The 20,746-nt window shown below is 39.5% G+C and overlaps 1 protein-coding gene across 1 annotated transcript in view; it reads left to right on the top strand.

Annotated features, from left to right (window-relative positions):
- LOC122398152 (PH domain leucine-rich repeat-containing protein phosphatase 2) overlaps positions 1 to 20,746 on the top strand; it is a 97,265-nt gene that overhangs the window by 40,146 nt on the left and 36,373 nt on the right. Inside the window, exon 4 of the mRNA XM_043397814.1 lies at positions 6,898 to 7,133. Coding sequence (XP_043253749.1) covers positions 6,898 to 7,133 — 236 coding nt within the window. The remainder of the gene's footprint in view (positions 1 to 6,897; positions 7,134 to 20,746) is intronic.

Genomic DNA, 20,746 nt, shown 5'->3' with positions numbered 1-20,746 from the left:
TCCAAATGTAATCTGTAAAATACTAGACGTTTATAAAAAAAAATGAATTCGATCCGACAACTTCGAAATTTTAAACTTTGATGTCATTTTTTTCTAAAATGGCTGGCCACAAACGTTTAGTTTTTTACAGATAACATTTGGACATGAGCCCCTACTTTTGTAGAGTGGAATAACTAGACCTGAAAATTCGGAGGTGATTTTAGCGTCCTCTTCTCATGGATGGCGGTCAGTTGAGAATCTAATCACTGAATTAGTATAGCAGAGACTATGGAAGGGATTGAAATTCGTTTCTAAATCTGTTAATGATGTTGAAAATGGTAATGGGGTTTCGAAACCCCGGAAAAATGGGCCGAAAAAATCCATTTGAATGTTTAGATCGGTAAAATAGGTTAGAGTTTGAAAAAATTGAAGCGATCTCGGTTTAGAAATGTTCGAATGGGGGTGTCGAACGACGAGGAGAGTAACAAGCTGAAAGTTGCGTGTTTTCTATGGGACTGTGTGCCATTTATAGCCCCGGAAAACATCGAGCGATCCTCCGCAGACGAGAAATCGGATGATTTAATTCCAGTCACGTTTGACAAAGCGGCGCTCAACTCCGTTGTCGTTTGATAAAAATGGCTGAATCAATGGAGGTTTGTATGAATTCGGGGTTACTCGCGTCGTTTACGGGCCAATATAGGCCGGGGACGGCTGCGACACGCTAAAGGGGTGTAAAATACCTTTGTAAATGTCGCTTTGATGTGGCTCGAGCGTATCAAGTCTGGCGGAACATTCGATCTCTTTTTCTGGCAGCAGTTTCACGGGTAGTTTGGTAACACTTAGTTCACGACCTTTAATATCTTCATTTACTTCGATATTAATTAGAATTTTAAATTGATTCACATATATATTTTTTATTATTAAAATTGATTATAATTGTACCAGTATTTCAATGATGACAAGAAAGAACATTTCAAGAATATTATACATTTTTAGTATCAAATATAGTAAAGTCAAGATCAATTTTTTTTGTTATTTTTTAATTTTTTTGGAATTTAGAGATGTCGTTTATTCTAATTATAATATCACAAATAGAGGTCTTCTCTAAAAATCTACAGCACTCATAATGTAGACTTGTCTAAAATTCTTATTAACAATTTTGAAACACGTTCTTTTGAAGTGTCGGTCACCGGTGACCGCCATGGCTTTTCCAAGTTCCTATTATATTATTAATCGTAGACAATAGAAACATCCACCAAACTGGTAACCCGTTATCCTCGTTCCAACTTTCAGACGTTTGTTAAACCCACATGAACCTAACAACGGGTCGCGAAACGATCACGAAACGGCGCTAAATTTCTGTTGTTACGTTCGTGCTTTAAACGCGATAACAAATGTTTCGACGCCGTTCTGGAAACCCACCAAAATAACAAAACCGTCCAACGGTATATCAAAACCAAACAGAATTTTTAGAAAAACCTGTCGATCGTTTAAATACTCGGTTCGCGTGCGTCCTACTGTTTTCCTATTTACCCTCGAGTTTGGCCCGTCCATTTTAAACGTTTGTATTTTTTGAACACCCGAACAGCGATTCCAGCTGCTAAAAAGTCGAGAATTATTCGTAAAATCAACAAATTCTACATCCTCGTAGAAAAACAGGATCTTCCCCTTCCAGCGATAAGAAGCTCCGACAAATATTTTTACAAGCTGGAATCGCCTGTTTGGCCCACTGTGTACCGGTTGCACGTCGGCCCGGCTGGTTGGTCTCGAAGAAAAATAGTCGAACGCGAAACGAAAACAGGAAACGGGTGGCAAATGAAATGCAAGCCGGAAAGTTCACGTCGTGGAAAAAGATGGACTACGCTCTCCCCGCTAATTATGCCGGGCGAACCCAAAACTACGAAACCGCAATGCGCCCGGTAAATCGTCGAGCCGGGGAGTCCAGGAATCCCTTTTCATCCTCTGTTGCGGCGAAACGAATGCCAGAAAGTGGATAAGTTCGCGGAATACGACGCCGAAAAAGTCGTCGAACAGCCAACGAGATCGTCTCGCTGGGGTTGTTCGATGTTGATTCAGCACGCTCACCAATAGCGAACACCTGTTACCGGCGAGTATCTCGAGTTTAATCAAGCCCCGGATCCCGAAGGAGCAGCCATCAAAGCGTGTCCTCCTTTAAACGACGCGATGTTGCGGAAAAGCTGAATTTAGAGTTGCCCCGGGTACTTGCGAGATAGAGTTCCACGCTGAGTCCTTACAGCCGCTCCAAAGCCCTCGCGATTACCCCTCGAAGACACAGAGTGTGTTTATTTAGGGGTTAACAAGTAGGTTTTTTGGCTCTCGTGTTCGTTGGAAGGTTTTGCGCCACGAATTAACCTTTTTGCGGTCCGTGTTCGCCTCAAAAGCAAACCAATGCGACGCCATTTTGTCTTCTTCCGTGATTTTATCAACTCGAGCAATTTCTAGAGAAACCCTTTGCAAAATGATCGGTATTTAATAAATATGAGTGAAATAAAGTAATTAGTTGTGGCTAAATATCGTTGTAATTCGCTGAACAGCCGCCATTTGCAAAAGCTCGACCGCAATTTGTGCCCAAACAACGGGGGAACCCTACTTTCGTGGGTGAACGGGGAATTTTATTTTCCCGCGGAAATTCAATTATCGTTCGCGGACACCTCGTTTCGGTCGCGCGGAAAAAGTAACGCGACTCGGTCGATTTGCGTGAGTGGTTATGAATTGAAAGCGTCCGATGAATATTTATACGGTTGCTCGAGTGTTTCCTACGTTTCATTTTTCTTTTTTTCGAGCTTTGGTACTCGTAAGAAAATCGTTGCACCGAATAACTCCTGTTAAACGGATCGATAACTCGGTTAATCTCCTCTCTATCGAAAATTTGTACGGGATAGAAAAGTTAGAAAATGTAATTTCCAATAACCTACGTCATATACATTTTACTTGTAACAGCGACGATAAACGAGATATCGTACAGTTTAATATGAATTGGGGCATGGGAGGCAAACTGAATTTACTCCCACTCGAAAGGAGCATTCTAGCAGTTCTTTAAAATGTTTTCTGCTTAAAAGAGCCGAATTGCCATCGAAAAACTGAATTATTAACTTATTATAAATAAAGCTTCATCCATTCTCGTTACGTATAAAAAACAAGAACGTTCGGGTCCGTATCTCGGTTAATATCGATTCTATCGAAAATTTGTATAGGACAGAAAAGTTTCTCAATGTAATTTCCAATAACTTTCGTAATAGATGATTTTGCTGTAAACGCGTCGATAAACAAGATATCGTGGATCGAAATTCAATTGGGGGTGGGGAAGCGGGAGGAGCAAATGAATTTACTTACGTGCCGAAGGATCGTTCTATCGGGGTCTCCGGGGTGTTTTCTGCTTAAACGAGTCGAACTACCCCCGCTGTCATCAAAAAGTTTGATCCTCTAATGAGCGGGCTCGGTTAAATTCATTTAACTGCGATGCTCGAGTCCCGCGCGAATTCCTCTTAACGGTCGCCTCCAGTAGTGGCCAGTTTTAATGCACTCTATAAAGTGTACCCTCGGTCGTTGAAAGCAAATAACTTTATATCAATTAAACGTTAACGCGTTGAACGCTGATCGCATTTCCGTTTGTCTCGCGTCGAAGAGAAATTTTCGCTACCGGGGAGCACCGTATCGTCATTAATACTTCATAAAATCGTTACGCGTTCCAAAGTGACTTTCGCCTGTTCTCCGTCGCGCTACGGGTTAATATTGTACGAACTAGTTGGCCTGAATATCAACAAGCTCGCTGTTCGTAGTCCTTTGCCTCGCGGAGGTCTTGAGGAGCATGGCAAGAACTACGATACTGCACCAGAAACCCATACACAGAAAACTAGTGTCGGTGTGTATCGTTGATAGTAACTCGAGATTTAGGCGCTCGCCACCAGAGGGCCACGCTCGACACTTCCTCTCTCGCAAGTGACCATTCAATTTCTTCTTCCTTCCTCTTTCTATCTAACTCACTTCTTCGATATTAATATACAACTTTTAAGCACAGACTGAGGCTCGAATCGATCGTTCGAGTGCAATTCACTTATTGATCGATGCACTATTGATTTGTTGAAATTTACGGTTGGGAAATTTTCAATTGACCATCTTGAAAAGAACTGTCCATTTAACCACTTTGATCGATCAATTTCAATGTAACGTTCTCGCAACAGAGAAGATCGATCTTCCTTAACGATTTTTCACGAAAGTTTCGAAATGCACGTGAGATTGGTTATTTTGAAACATGTAACCGGGTATAATTACGCGCGAATAGTCCTCCCGGGGGGTAGGGGGGAGTGGGATCGACCGCAAATACGCGATGATCAGCATTGTAATCGCATCAGAAACCGCAATTATGTAACGTGTTGTCAGTAGAGAAACGAGCGGCTTTTTGGCAATTTAGGGAGCGGATTAGGGGGAACTCGTTAAACCCGGATGGCTTCAACGACACTAACTGGCGTTAATCGGAACGTAGTTGCCATTGACGCCAACGGGGCCACAAAATTTGTTTCTGAGCCGTTAAAGGGCCGGGGTTCGCTGACTCCGAGCAATTTCTAATTGAAACTGACCGCGGTCGTAGTTTAAATCAGCAAACGGCGGCGAATTAGCCCCGTGATTCCCCGTTTCCTAATTGCACGACTCTGTTTTTCTCCATTGGGACGCGAATTAATTCAGTGTCTCGATCAGTTTATCGAAATCTCTCTGAAAGTCTCTTTGAGATAGCAAGAGAGGTTATTATTATTTGTACAATTTGCACACAAAATACTGTAATATATTATAGAGTGTATTCTACCGTTTTCAATTGGAATAGTTTTGTTAACAAAAAAAATTCTTTAAATTTCCCTAGCATTTCTCGAGGGTTTCTTTGCCAGGAAGAAAGATCGTTTTCCGTTTGGAGCAACGTTGTTGGTCGTTTGCGTCTCTTATCGAGTAGATATCCGGGCATTAGCACGGGGGGAAAGAAAAGTTTTCAGGAATGCTTTAATATCGTACCCGAAGCGTTGACCAAGCCTGTAGTTGAAAAGCTTTTCGAGAAGTTTTAATTGCCCGCATTCTTGGTTTGGGCTCTTGTTACTCGCCGCCATCCTGATGAGGTTACTGATCAATCGAATACCTCCTCGTCCGAGCGAACCCTCGATAAACTTTACGTTTTTCTTCCCTGTTTCTTCGCGCTGTTCGTTAAGTCATCCCGCCCGCAATTCAAAATGGCTTCCCCCGTGAATTGTTCGCTGCTTTCGATGGGCTCCTCTCCTCGTTCGCAACTTTTCTTTACGGTCCTTCGATTTATTGCTTTTGCAAAGAGAACGTTGCTTTAAAGAAATTGGTTACAGAGATTCCATATAAAATATTGCTCTCAGGATTATTTCTTTAAAAAAAAAAACCAATTTTAAGAAAAATAAAAATAATTGAAAAATGAGACGAAGAATTGTTTTCGACGACAACGTTTCGTCGATGGCGGTATTTTCGAATCGAGCGGTTGGATATCACACGACCAATTAGCGTCGAGCTCCCGAACGTTAAATTCCCAAGGGATATACTGTTCCTGGTTTTTTTGTTTTTTTTTTTTTGTTCCACGTCGAACGAACTCAGCCGCGTCATCTAATAACACGGCGCTACGAATGGCAGCCGGTCCATTGATATCCCGTCGAATATGGCTTTAAATTCTGCCGCGTTCGTTTCACGGCCGCGCGAACCACGCCTAACTGTCCGCGGTTTGACAGCGCGCTTGTCGCCGTGATCGAATCTCGCGGACAGTTTTCGTCGAAACACCCGATGTAAATCCGGAATTTGTTTCGCGCGCTGGGAGGTCGTAGAGACCGACGAATATCCCGCGGGGTACGCCAATCGGAATAATAATATACCCGACGATCTATAAATCTTGATGGGGGCTCTTTCCGCGGACGGAATCGACGATAATCGTGGGAAATCCGAGCTGCAACGTCTTGCAATCTAGCTTAATATTTTCATAGTCTTTTCTGGAAATGTTAAACCACAAACTCGGGGAAAAATTCAACCCCCTGTGGGTGTACAAATTGGATATTATTGATTGGAATCTGGGAAAGGAAGACTATGTTGGTTGGTTTGAAAATAAAAATATATTTCGAGGGTAGTTATTACAAGCATCGTCTATCAAACATTTTAAAAATATAAATACTTGTAATTGCAAGAAAAATAATCAAATTTCAACCCCTTAGTCGAACAATGTAAATATTATTAATTGGAATCTGGAAGAGGAAGACTGTGTTGACAAACATTTTAAAAATATAAATACTTGTAATTGCAAGGAAAATAAAAAAATTCCAACCCCTCAGTCCAACGATGTGAATATTATTAATTGGAATCTGGGAGAGGAAGACTGTGTTGGCTGGTTTGAAAATAAAAATATATTTCGGGGGTATTTATTACAAGTATCGTCTATCAAACATTTTAAAAATAAATAAACTTGTAATTGCAAGGAAAATAAACAAACTTCAACCCCTCAGTCGAACGATTTGAATATTACTAATTAGAATCTGGAAAATGAAGACTATGTTGATTATTTTAAAAGTAAAAATATATTTCAAGGATAGTTCCCATTACTAATATCATCGGTCAAATATTTAAAAATAAATGATCGATAAAATTTTTACATAATCAAAAAGTAAGCGATTCACTAAAGTTGGAAGTCTTAAATTGTGATTGACGACTACTTTGTTCTCGTCAGAACTGGTGATTTAATAATCGTGGCTAGAAAGAAGTTTTCAATTATTTTTCAACGAAGGGTAAATATAATCGTGAAAAGAATTTCAGTTTTGACACTGTCAGGATTACAGTAACGAGTGGTACGTGTCCTAATAACCGAGTTAAGCCAACGCGACTACAACTCGGAATCAATCATCTTGATTTCAGCCTGTCCGGAGTCCCGACCAGAATGGATGGAGCTGGCTGGCGGGGGTGGCGCAGTCTGCTATGCCCCGTCACGTCTGGGTAAACTCGTGTTGCGTATCACTGGATTTCCAAGGGTCACTCAGCAGTGTCATCAAACTCAGCAACAAGGAGACAGCCACCATTGTGAAACGCGTCACTTATATCTCGGCTTTCACCACCCCTGGGACAGAGATCTGTGGAAAAGTTGGATTAAACAGGTAACAAAAACAATACCAGTTACGACAGCAACCCTTTGAAAACTGAAATTAAATCTAAAATATTACACTAGCTTTTAAATATTTCATATTTTATTTTTCGTAACTATTTTTTAAATATTTTATATTTCATTTTTCAGTAACCTTAGATTTCCTCCGGCTACGAATTTTCATTTACAGGTATTCTGTTAAAAAAAAATTAGATTTACATGGAAATCCACTTATCATAACAATTTTATTTTTCAGTAACCTTAGATAGCTTTCTGCTATGAATTCTACTCTTGGAGAACTAATTGTAAAAAGTCTGACTTTTTCTAAGTTACATGGTAATTTTATGAAGTTAGTAGACGTTTTGTAATGAGTTCTATTCGCAAGGAAAACGGGGTAATTGTCCACTAAGAGGTCGATTGTTTGAAACCAAATAGAAAGAATAGCCAGCAACTTTCTACTCGCGGAAATTTAATCGAACAGTGGGAAAGTTTGTTTTCATTAGCAGCATGGAGGAAGGGGAATGCTCTTGCGAAGAAGCCCCGGGCGTTAAAAATTAGATTGAAAATTAAATTGACCGTGGATCCGAATAGATTTTCTTTGGGGAAAGGCGCGCGACAATTTCTTTGTAATGGCACTCTTAATTGAAATTGGCATTTCGTTTTAATCCCTGGCCAACCCCTTTCCTGAGATCCGGTTAAACGCGTACGACCATTAAACGACTCGCATTTTGGCCAAATATCTCAGCGAATGGCTAATTCTAGAAGCCGAAAATCAAGAACACCAATATTGTTAGAATTTCTACGTATTCTTCGCCAAAATACGCGTCGTTTGCTTTTTTAAACATTAAAATCGTCCAATCCGTTCGGGAGTTATGACATTTTAAAGATACGCATGAAATTTCAGGGAAAAATGTGATATATGGTCAGACATTAAATTTTCGGTAAAGAATTTTTTTCTCGAAGGTACGTAGAATTTCGGGGATATGTGTAATGACCAAAAATGATTGTAATTAACCCCTGCAACCAAAAATAATTTTTTTAGAACGATTTGAAATTTTTCAATTATGTCGAAAAATTTTCCAATCGGTAATAACAAATCGTTTTGGAAAAATTATTTTTGGTTGCGGGGTTCGATTACAATGATTTTTGGTAAATAGACATACCCCCGAAATCTTTCGCATTTTGGAGAAAAAAATTCAGTACTGGTAAAACTTTAAACGTTAATAACTTTTTAACGAAGCCTTCATCAATAAATCAGTATTCTTGATTTTCGTCTTATTTTTGCCTCTGGAATCTCCCATTAAAATTTTTTCGAGGGTTGGCTGAACACCCTGTATAAATAACAAGACAATCTAATCAACATTTGTTATAAATAAATAGGAAAGAATTCATGAGAAACAAAATTACTATAAATAGAAGTATAGCACAGCTGTTAATGAACAACGTTCGTTAGAAATAAATAGAAAGAATTGACAAAGAGTGGGGAGTAACTATTTAAACGTCACAATATCGAGAGGCCCAGGAAACAATTTAGGTTCTAGAGCAATATTGCAAGGGGGATGGGGTATCTTTCATTTCGCCAGGGGAACCCTTATAGCCAGAGAAAAGACGGTAGAGCATCTTTCGAGGATCTGGGGCGAGATATTGAACAGCTGGAGGATCTTAGAGAACCGAAAGATTGGAAGGTTCGAGGAGCCTTCGAGTTCGTCTTTATCCGTGGTTCATTAGCCGCTGTTATTTGCTGAGAAAACGTCGCACTTGGCCGAGCTTTGCCTCTCCTAGGCGAAACAGGCTCTAATACACGTCTGTCAAGGCTTTGGAAGGATTACTCCGCTTAATCGTTTGCGGTTCTTAAACTTTATCGCGGCGCGTGAATGGGGACCGGTCCCGTCGAGCCTCAGAACACAGTAATTCCACCTTTCAAGCGACGATTTTTAAACTGGATTAGCCACAGGAATCGTCTCTCTGTTTGTTCTTCCCACGCACGGTGTCTTCAATTCTGGAACTTTTTTATATCTTTAACAGCCATCAGAGACGATTCTCTCCTTCATTGTATTAAATGTTTCCTTTACAGTCTCTTATAACTCTGTTATTAATTGTACGAATCCTATTAATTCTAGTCTGGTAACGTCTTCCGGGTAAATTCGGAGACCCTAGCAACTAAAATTCCGTCTTGGAGCTAAAATTCCAATTACGTCTGTCGTGTGCAGGCTTTGCAATAATAGTCGCTTCAAAATGATAATTTTATGCTCCGTTGATTTCACTTTTCCTAAAAGAAGAAAGAGTCGAACGTAGTTTTGTTATCGACAGAGCACAAAATTATTAATTTCTGCACTCACTGATCATTCTTTTAAGAAACGTAAAATTTTCACACCCGAAAACGAGCCAGAAGTTTTTTTTTTCTGTTCTCCACAGAGAACGCTCAAACCTAATGACTCAATCCACATTTTTACGACGTTCTTCCATTGAAGTAGAAAATCTCTTCGTTCCGTACGACCCACTCGAGTTCCCAGCCTCGAATGGAATGCATCAATTCCGGAGTCTTTTGTTCGGTAATCCACTGTAACCAATTCCCTGCATTTTACAAAGTTCCCTGGAAAATCCACGTCTTAGTTCACAGTACGCAAAATTTAATTTTTATTCGAGGCGGGGGAAACAATTTCTAGTAGCATTAATATTGAATAACATCGATCGTATAAAACTAACTCGAGCCAATAAAAATAGCACGGATCAATATGGTGGCCAGTGTTCGACGGAAGTTCGGTTCGGGCTTATTGTAGAGCTCGATAAGCTCTGGCCAAAGTTCGAACGCGTTCTGAAGTCTAAGCCCATTGTATATTAAATTCAAACTAGTTGTATGGAAATTCTACGTAGGATTTGTCGTTTATTAGCGGTGCACGGAGTTCTCTAAACTGGAATCGAAATCCGGTCGGCGAAAACGCGAAAAATCTTTCGAACTCTAATTGCTGTTCCGTGTTTGCCTCGTTTAGAAACCAATTGTACCGTTTCGTCTCTCGGCTCGATTTGTACATCGTTCCTACATGCTTCTATTGTTTGCAATGGACAACATTTTCAACAACAATTTTGATCTCTTGCATTAAAATTCAACCAAAAAAAAACAAATTTCTCATCCCTTGCACCTTAATTATTTTTTATTTTGAATTCAACAGACTTTCGAATAGCAGGATTAAATGTTGCACATTATAATTAAAAAACTCAAATTCTTCTTCATATTTTGATAGAAACTCTTTGTACCAAACAACTTTCGGTCGAAACATTTTTTTATATTTTTTTGTAGTTCATTTTATCAAACAATGATTATAATCTTCTCTGAATTTCTATTCATTTTCTCGTTGATAAACATTGTTCCAGTGAGAAGTTTTTTGTTATCATCGAACAACGTTCTTCAGAACAATACCTCTAATTTTCTCATTAAAGTCGTTAAATGTTTGCTTAGCAGCTATTGAAAAAATCGTTTCCTAAACATGAATTTATTTTAACCCTCAAAAATCGAATACGATCCATAATTGCAAGATTCCTTTCTAACAAGGATACATTTGTTCGCGTAAAATTGCGAATTCTGCGGGCACGTCGAAGCTTCATCGAACATGATTCAATATAGTCCGAAGGTGATCGAACACGAGCGTGGAGATCGATGGTTTTGCATTCCCCCCTGTGAAAGATCGTTATCCGTTCTCCGGGGACGATGAAAGTTGGCCGTCGAAGGAGTCGCACGACCGCGTCGTTTGTACGGCATATTTGTTCGAACGGGGATCGCCCGGGGTTGACTTATGGGATTATATCTTCTTGTAGCGGGAAGCCATTGGCCCCGACTCGTTTCGCGATCCGTTCCACGGAAGGATACCGTCGATTCCGGAGGGGGAGGGGGTTGCATTCTCGTCGAAACGATCCTGCCGGGAATAAAGAAGCTCCGCGGGTTCAATAAGCAGGACGCTCTAAAATTCAATCGGCATCGTCCGACCAATATTTCATATTTCCCGATATTAGCGGCATGAAACTCGGTGAGTAGTTTCCGCGTCCGGTGCTACGCGGAGAGGGAGAGGGGGGCAATAGCTAATAGCGATCGATGATTACGGACGAGGAGGGTGAAAATATGGGGATGATCGTAAAGGTCGAGGGATGTCGAGGGAGTGTCATCGAGTGTCGCAATATTTGGGTATTAAAGGGGTCGTTTGGCCTCAAACGAGCTGCCTTTTCATTAACCTTTCGCGGCTCGTAATTATTTTCGACCCTTCCGACCAGTAAATTTGGAGAATGCAAATGGCTGGAAGATTAAGGGGGGAATAAAAGGTAATTTTCTAGAATCTTTTGGACGTAACTGTGAAACTTTTTCTGATGAATGTTTAATGTTCTCGAAAGTACATTTCTTGAACTACTTCTGGAAAATTTCGAACAAAAATATTAATTATTGTAGGTGTAATGGGAACCACTGTGAGAGGCATCCAAAGTTATTATTACGTATTGCGATTGCATGTGAATGATAGAATTATTTGAAGATTGAAAGAGTTTCTGGATGTTTTAAAAGTGTTCACTGATTTGTTCAGAAAGTTGTATTTTAGCAACTGACCAGATAATTCTAATATTAATAGAATATTGATATTTAATAGAAAATGATAGCAAGCCCTACTGTACACGGAGTTTCTCCTTTATACTTGTCATTTAATATAGCTCGCGAGACATTAAACGTCTTCGATGCCTGTGCTAATGGCGTTGCACTTCGCTTAGAGTGGAATTTATTGCACGTTCGTTGGGGAAAAAAGTAAATGTACCAGATTTGCCAATAATCGTCATTCCACAACTTAAATATTAATACTTTTATAGTTCCCACTGTGAGAGTCGAGGTTATCTTACGTCAATTCTTCGAATCTTTTTTTAAGGAGCCAGTCTCATGTGAGACCTCAAAAAATCAATTTTTTTTATTTCATTTTTTTAAATTATATTTAAGAATGTCCTGTTAAATTTTTGAGCGATCGATGTCAAGTATTGTTAATTGTAGAACATTTTTTGGTATCGCGATAAATAATTAGTATGATCTTGCAGACTTTAAATGCGTTTCTCTCGAAATGTAATTTTCCTAACTGGTGTAGATAAAATCTCGAAAACTATACGTTCGATCGCTCTGAAATTTTTATACGTTGCTCCACGTACTAATAGCTCTCCTCTGAACCAAAATTATATTTTTATAATAAGTTTATCATATTCTTGTATTAAAAAAATTTTGCAATATTTAATTCAAGCTTTCGCCATTTTGTCAATTTTCAACATAAATTAATTTCTTTTAGTTCTCGAAAGCTGCAATCACCTACGCCATTGTGTAAACACAAAATTATTAAAAAATTTATTTTGTATCCCCAAAGAATAGTTAAGTGAATCACAAAAATGAATTATAGCGTTAGATGTAACGTTTATCTAAAAAAAATTGATAAAGATGGTTAAATTTTGGAACGACTGCCCCCTTAAAAATGAGCTGACTCCGTCCCGGGTTGCTCGTTAAACGTTACATTAATAAATAACCACGGTGGAACGTTTTCTACCGGCAAGGATGGTCGAATATAAAATGGTCTCGCGTCGATAGCTTCGAATTCCTCGGGCACGGCGTCGATTCGCCCGGAACACCATGAGCCATTAAACAGAAATGTCGGTCAGCGGCGTCCGTTCGAAAGTTACGCGACGTTCGGAACGAACGCGTCGCGAGATATTCGTACGCGACGACCGGAACGGGTTTCGTCGCCGTCGCAAATCAAGCATCGTCGTTCCGGCGTTCGCAGTTTAAAGGCGAGCAAAGGGAAAACGGTGACAGAGCGCGGGAAATGATAAAAGATAATTTAATTACTCGAGTCGATACGAACAGAAGAGGGTGGGGGGAGAGGGTCCAGCGAATCAGAAGGATCGCAAAGGCGGCAGAACGCGAACGTACGTTACGTTTTGATGCAGTTTAATCGAATCACGGCGCCAATAACTGCGTCGCTTGCATGCGTTTGAGAACGCGAGGCGAGGCTCTGGGGGACACTAATTCGCGATCAATTCGATTTACGCATCCGAAATTGTATCCTAACTATCGGCGATTAACAATTATGGTCGAACGAGCACGTTAGGAATCGAAAAAATGCGGAGAAACGTATGTTTCGACAGATCGAATGACAGTTTTGACAAATTTCGAATTTCTAACACACGATATTATTTTAGCGCCATACGTACAATGAATTTCGCAATATTCACTTATATTCTTATTATTCTGTTCTATATAAAGAACTGGACAAAATTTGGTATCAAAGTCTGGTTACCTTCCAATGTATGTAAATGGGAAATATTAAAGGAGAGAATCTTCAATTTCTACTGTTTTAGAACATTAATAATAGTTGAACTTTAGACGCGTGCAGTTCCAAAATTACTAGTGCTTTATCCATTTTCGAGCCACGGTTGGCAGCAGTAAACCTTCCTCTTTAAAATGGCTTTCCGTTTTTGTCGATCGGACTTTCCGTTTCGGAGATATCGTAATTTATGTAAAAGGTAATTTTTTAAATTCCACTGTCCACGCGCTCTCCGTCTTGGAAAGGCCTATTAACGCGTATTAAAAATACTAAAACTTTGGACGCGTGCAGTTCCGAAACTACTAGTGCTTTATCCATTTTCAAGCCACGGTTAGCAGCAGTAAACCTTCCCCTTTAAAATGGTTTTTGGTTTTTGTCGATCCGACTTTCCGTTTTCGAGATATCGTAATTTATGTAAAAAGTAATTTTTCTAATTCGACTGTCTCTGTCTCCGTCTGACGCGTCGGACCTCCTTGTCGCACGTTGACCGAGTGACCGAGTGACCGAGTCACGTCACGTTTACTATTTACTACGGTCACGTGCGGCCATTGACCACGCGACGTAAACAATGAAACGTAAACAAAACTTCGGACCCTTATATCTCCATAACTAGCCACCGCATCGACTTGAAATTAAAATCGCTATATCTCCGGAACTAATAAAGCTATCGACTCGTACAAACGCTCATTTTAAAGGGCATTTCATCCCCTATCTAACGATCATATCACCTACTATAATTTTTGCTATCTTCTATGTTTATTTTGAAATTTACTTTGACGCTACACTCCCAACGAAGTTTCAGCAATTCCTATCGCTCATACGACTGGTGTGCGATAAAACTATTTATTTAAATTTGTATACAGGGTGTTTGCATAATTACTATACCATCTTTTCGTGAATAATTGTTTCCTCCGGAAGTAACTACGACATCGACTTGAAACAAAATTCTTTTTCAAGGGCATTATATCTCCTATTTGATAAAAATTGCAAAATTTAGTCGTAGTTTGTAAATTTTCTCTATGAAATACTACTAAGTATGCACATTTACAGTAAAATTATTTACAGATTCTTAAAATGCATGGTTAAAAAAAAAATATGCGACATAAAAGGACATCTTACGAATAAACTTCAAAACACAATTTTCTATACACATTAGATAGTTATAGGAATAGGTATACGCGAAGTGTCGGTGGTTTTAGCGTTAAAGGAAGTAATTGAACAAACTTGTGTTCCATTTGAAAGTTAGGAAACGAAGAAATATTTAAGCGGTAAAGGAACTTCATCGAAACGATCGAACCTGTTGAAACAACATAATGGAAAACGGACACGAACCGTTTTATCGAATGTAAACAACGGTTTGTAGAGGCGAGCGGTGTAAACGCGATCGGTCGCAAATGATACGTCGAAACGAACCGGGTTCGCCGAACCGTTCGCGGGTCTCGATAAAATTAATTCGAACGGTATAAAGGCGGCGGGAAAAATGAATTACAACGGGGGGGAAAATTGCTGGCGGACAAAGAACCGATCGAACAAGAGAAGTCCGGCAAACGAAACCGGTGATTTGGTGGAACGCCAGCTGTTATCGCGAATCCCGTGTATATAGGGGAATTGATTGCGTTTGGATTATGCAACCGTGCTCTGTTGCGTCGATGGAAAATTACATTCGTCGAAACGACACTCTGAACGAAACAGACGTTCTTCCATCAGGACACTTGGAAAATTATACTTCTACAATTTGAAGGAGGTCCCAGAAAACAAGTCTTCCCCTCAAATTAAGGGAGATCCATAACCCTCGATGACTCAATAAAATAAATGTTTATAATAGAAGATAATTCGTCGAAGAAGCAATAAAATTGGATATTAAGACTGGGAAATTCGAGTTTATGAAAAGACACGTGACGAGTCAGCTCTTTCTGCTGGTCCCTTGTCTGAAACTTTTTTCATACTTCATTTTTGCTGGCCCCCGCATTCTTCCACGTTCTCCGGGATTTCTAATATTCCGTGGAAGGATTCGCCGAAGGGGATCTCGTGGAGGAGATTAATACAGGACGAAAATCAAAAAGGAGGTCTTTCTCGTCCGTCAGAGCGGAAATCCCGGCCCTGTAACGCCGAAAAGATCGACGATTGAGAGGAAAGGAGGCGACGGTTGATGCGACTGATTCGATGGACGGGGGAAGCCCCGAAAGGAGTCCTGGACGAGGCGACGGGTGGAATCCGAAATGGCGCAAACATTGGCCTAAAGGCACAGCCTGAATATGAAATCACGATGAACAAACTTTAATATCCAAATGTAGATCGTGGCGGAGGACGTTGTGGGGGGGTATTGGCGACAGACGAGAAAAAGATAAGGAGATGGGCGGTCGCCTTTTATTCTCCGGCGAAACGATACGCGAACGTTATTGGTTCCAACCCCTGGCACTGATAGTTATTCATGATGCACCGATCAATGTTTTATTTTCGCAGATGGTGCACGGGGCTGGCCCCAGGAAACGTTTATTGGCGATACGGAACGTTCGATAACCTAATATTGTTTGGGGAACAATTTATTTTTAAATACAAAACGTTCCTTTTTTACGCGGTATTCGAACAAAAATGAATTAAAAGTTTCAACGAAACGTAGATATTCTTTTTTTTTTATATTTATAACCGCACGTTGGATGGTGCACGATGCCATAAATTAATCGAATGAAGTTTGACTGTTCAATTTTATCGTGAGAATATTTTTGTTTAGGAAAATGTAATGTAAAGAATTTTTTTTTTGAGTTTGGGAATTCTATGCATTTTATGCACTTTACTGCATCAAACATCATTCTTGTTGTAACAGAAATTATCTCAGACCATTTTATAGATCCATGAATATTTAAAAAAATGATGAAGATGCAATTTTTATTCTTCCATGGAGAAATTACAATTCCATTTTATAATTTCTGGAATGTTTTTTTCTAAAGACAGTCACATCATTCCTATTAAAATATTCTTCCATAAAGGGAAAAATTAATTATTATAAGAACTTAGTACACTTAATAATAGCTTCAAAGTAATATAATGGTTATTAGTTCAATTTAGAATAATAATTGCATGGTTCCTGGAAAATGACACTGAAGAGTGTCTTCGTTATAAATTGTTCATTTATGAATTTAGCAAAAAGATGACGTGAATTTGTATTTATACCATAATTTTTCGTAGTAGTGGTGGAGCTTATTTCCATCGTTAAATTTCTTTCGTTTTAACAAGAAGGTATGCACCGGAGAGGTCAAGGTAAAAGAGGATAAATTGAAATGTCAATTTCAGCAAGATTGCGCAGGGTAGTTTGTGACTAACGGGCGCAAACTGTTTCGAAATAAGGTATTTTCCCTTGGATGTAAGTAAGATTTACTCGGTAATATTCCCTCATCCGCGGTGGGCAAATTTAGCCACGCATTCGCCTATCTCACGAAAATATCTCACTTCGTTTTATGTGCTTTCGTTGATAAACAGCTTTGCATACGACATTAATCTGTCCTTGCTGGATTCGATACAGGGTCTATGCACGCGACCGAACGCCTTCGTTTAAATAAAGTCGAGGTGTGCATAATAATTCGCGCGGTTGAGGTTGTGGTTTTTACTTTAACGGAGATTACTCGAGGGTTCTTTACACACCTTGGGTCGAAACCGCCACTTTGTAATTAAACTTCTCCATTTTCGGTAAATTAACGTTGTTTTAATAATTAAGAATGACGTTAAGCTCCCTTTGTTTATCAACGCCAGATATTAAAAAATTAGTTGCATTTATTTTAAATCTGTCTCGATCGAAATGGAATTGTTGTTATTTTGTTGCATTAAATACATTTTGCTCGATTTACCAGTTACCAGAAAGTGACCGACGCGAAATTAAAACTCAACCGCGAACGTTAATCGTTAAATCGCAGGCAAACGACTCGCGCAATATATTCGTTACAGTAAATTGATATTCGTTTCGGTAAAATATCAATGTCCGAAATTAAACTATACCGGATTAAAAGTTTCAGAAAATGACGCGACTGGCGCCACTGGTGAACGCGTGGGTGCACAGGTGCTTCTGGTGAACCATTCGACATTAACGATATTAGGTGCCGTACGTAACATGAATTATGGAAGATGATTTATCTCTTTGTCTCCATTGAACAACTCTGATGCGTTCAAATATCGACGTTACAGTACGCTATTACAGTTTACGAACGCTAATTGGTGAAACAAAAGTATCATCAGGTGATGAATTAGCCTGGAAGAGTAGTATATCTTGATTTTTGCAAAATTTCAGATTTTTTTAAGCATTTCAATTGCTTTTCTTTGTAAGTAAAGGTTTTAATTCAGGTTTTCGACTTGTTTGAAGTCAGGAAGTCCCTCACTCTTGGCTCCATACTCTTTGAAACACGCAGCTAAGCGTCTTGGGCCACAACACAGTGGCGTGAACTCTGCCATTTGTCTCCCAGTTAACAAGAATCCATGCACTTTGTTGTACACATTCCTCACCCAACCACCAAATGACCCAGAGTCTATTAGCTAGCTTTAGCAACGAGTCCACTAGCGTATCTGCAACTTTCTGACCCGTAAACACTTGGACAAAACGCCCAGTTCCAAGATTTAGTTACAATATTAAATTTGTCCCATCTGTCAAGCTCGTGATATTTTTAAATACCTCCCAATTGACTCTAAACTTATGGACAGTGGAATCAAATTTAAAAGAAACTTTGGTCCAACACTATTCATCAGGTACCAACAGACTGAAAGGTCTCTAGAAGTCTAAAAATCGTAGTTAGGTCTGGGTTAGGTTCAAAATTTAGTTACAGTATTTGTCCCATCACTATCCTACCCTTCCATCAAGTACCAACAGACTTGAATGTCCCTAGAAGTCTCCAAAACCTAGTTAGGTCTGGGTTAGATCCAAGATTTAGTTATACAATATTAAATTTGTCCCATCACTATTCAACTCTTCCATTAGGTACCAACAGACTTGGAGGTCCCTAGAAATCTCAAAAACCTAGTTAGGTCTGGGTTAGGTCCAAGATTTAGTTACAATATTAAATTTGTCCCATCACTCCATTAGGTACCAACAGACTTGAATGTCCCTAGAAGTCTAAAAATCATAGTTAGGTCCTAGATTTAGTTACAGTATTAAATTTGTCCCATCACTATCCAAACCTTCCATCAGGTACCAACAGACTGAAAAGTCCCTAGAAGTCTAAAAATCGTAGTTAGGTCCAAGATTTAGTTACAGTAATAAATTTGTCCCCTCACTATCCAAACCTTCCATTAGGTACCAACAGACTTGACTGTCCCTAGAAGTCTAAAAATCATAATTAGGTCTCAAATAGGACATTTTTAACCCCGCCAATGACGTCGTTCGAAACACATCCTCCTCTCGACGACAAAAGAAGATTACAGGGGCGATTTCAACCGCGGAAGTTAGTGGGGGTTGGCGTGGGAACGCGACAAACATGGACTCATCTATTCTCTTGGTTTCACGATCATTTGGACGAACGCAACATCGCGGAATATTGATTTGCCCGGCCCCGGTAACAATCCAAATCGAACACGCGTTTTCGACGCGTCCGTGCAAACGTGACGTCGGCCGAAATACGAGATCATGACTCGGATATAAATTTGTCGTTAAATATTCAGCGATCGCCGATACAAATAGAAACGACGGTTCCGGACCGCGGGCGTCACCAGTGGGCCGAAGGGGTGGTTTGGTTTTCGTCAATTCAACGCACGTTCCGGCTATTTTCCCGCCAATCCCGTTTCCTGTCGAAGCGTCGACACGAGAAACTCTTCTTTCCGTTCGAGGATCGCTTAATATTTAATCCGTGACTACACTTCACGTCACAGAACATGGAACCGTGCGTTGCATTGTGTCAGCCATTTTATTTTAGTCAGCTGTCGTCTTATGATGTACAATATTTATTTACATAATGTGCTCTGACTCAGATTTTGATGCAAACTTTGTTGCAACTGGGAAATTGTTGAACAGAGATAGAGACTGGAATGAAATTTTTACTACTGAAAGTTTTTCGATTTTGATGGCTTGGTGTGGTCTCTATCCATTAAATGGTCAGTCGAGGAACGTATAGATTGAAATAGGCGGTGGATGAACCACTTGTGAGAGAGAAAAGTCGAGCGTAGCCCTCTGCCGGCGAAAGCGAGAACTGTCCCCAAAAAATAACATACAAGTGAAATCATTGCATCTTGAATGATCCTATTCTTAGTAAATATCTCTTATACTCAAAATGAAGGACCTTGGTCTACGATTTTCTTGCAATTATTAAATTTTGTTAATATTTAAATTTGTGGAATAAGATTTGAAAATTAGGCCAGGGGGTTTGGAGAATGAGTTCACCATTCGCGTTGCATTGATTCGCGCGCTGCAACGCGTGGAAAACAAATAAAATATTACACAACACGTTTCGCGTTACACAGCCTCGCGCGATGCACCCGCAGGCTGCAATTATGCAGGCGTGAAATTTTTATGCTTCGTTACGAGGTCGACGTCGGCTGAAACTAGTTTGACAGACATACAAATTGGACATAATACGCGCTACTTTGACGAAGAATCCTGACAAAATGGCGCACGGTCAAATAAACTTTTACTCTCGATACTAACTCGCGAACTATAATTTTTTATTAATATTCAACATTGGTCTTTTTCCTTCTGTGATATAAAATGCGTTGTCGTTTCCTTCGTAAAGTTATTTTGATATACATGGCTGCAGATATTTTTTACAACGATGTTTAACGTTGAAAATAAATTATTTTAAATTAAATTTAGTCTTCGATCAATTCGAAGTACTTTCTGAAAGATCGAGAGCTTAATAAATGTTGAAATGATATATCTGTTTAAATGTACCGTAAATGGCATGTATTTTCTACGTGAAACGAAGTCGAGATACGGTGGTATTAAAAAAATGAGGAATTGCAATAGGAGTTTGCGAGTTCATTGTTGCATTTGTGGTGGGAACGTAGTCGGAGGAATGTAGATCTCATTAAAACCATGCTACATTTTCCTCCATTAATTTTTCCAACTTTCACTGAAAAAAAGACCTATAACTTGCCCCAGTTCCTAGACGCTTCTTGTATACAACGACGAACTGTGCTTCGCGCTGCATTCTGAAGTATGAAGTATTACGAACGTTTTTGCAGAATGTGAAATTAGGTGCAAGAACCCTTAAAAGCCTCTTCGAGAAAATGGCTTGTCGTCGGAATACATAAATCGTAGATGCATTATTGCTGCATTCACAAAACTATTAGAACATTTTATTAATATTACAGTTCCTCTTCG

Source organism: Colletes gigas, unplaced genomic scaffold (assembly GCF_013123115.1).
Source record: "Colletes gigas isolate AHSC1104 unplaced genomic scaffold, ASM1312311v1 Colletes_gigas_Sc00011, whole genome shotgun sequence".
NCBI classification, from domain to species: domain Eukaryota; kingdom Metazoa; phylum Arthropoda; class Insecta; order Hymenoptera; family Colletidae; genus Colletes; species Colletes gigas.
Note: the sequence above shows the minus strand (reverse complement) of the source record. Positions and strands in the feature narration are given on the sequence as shown.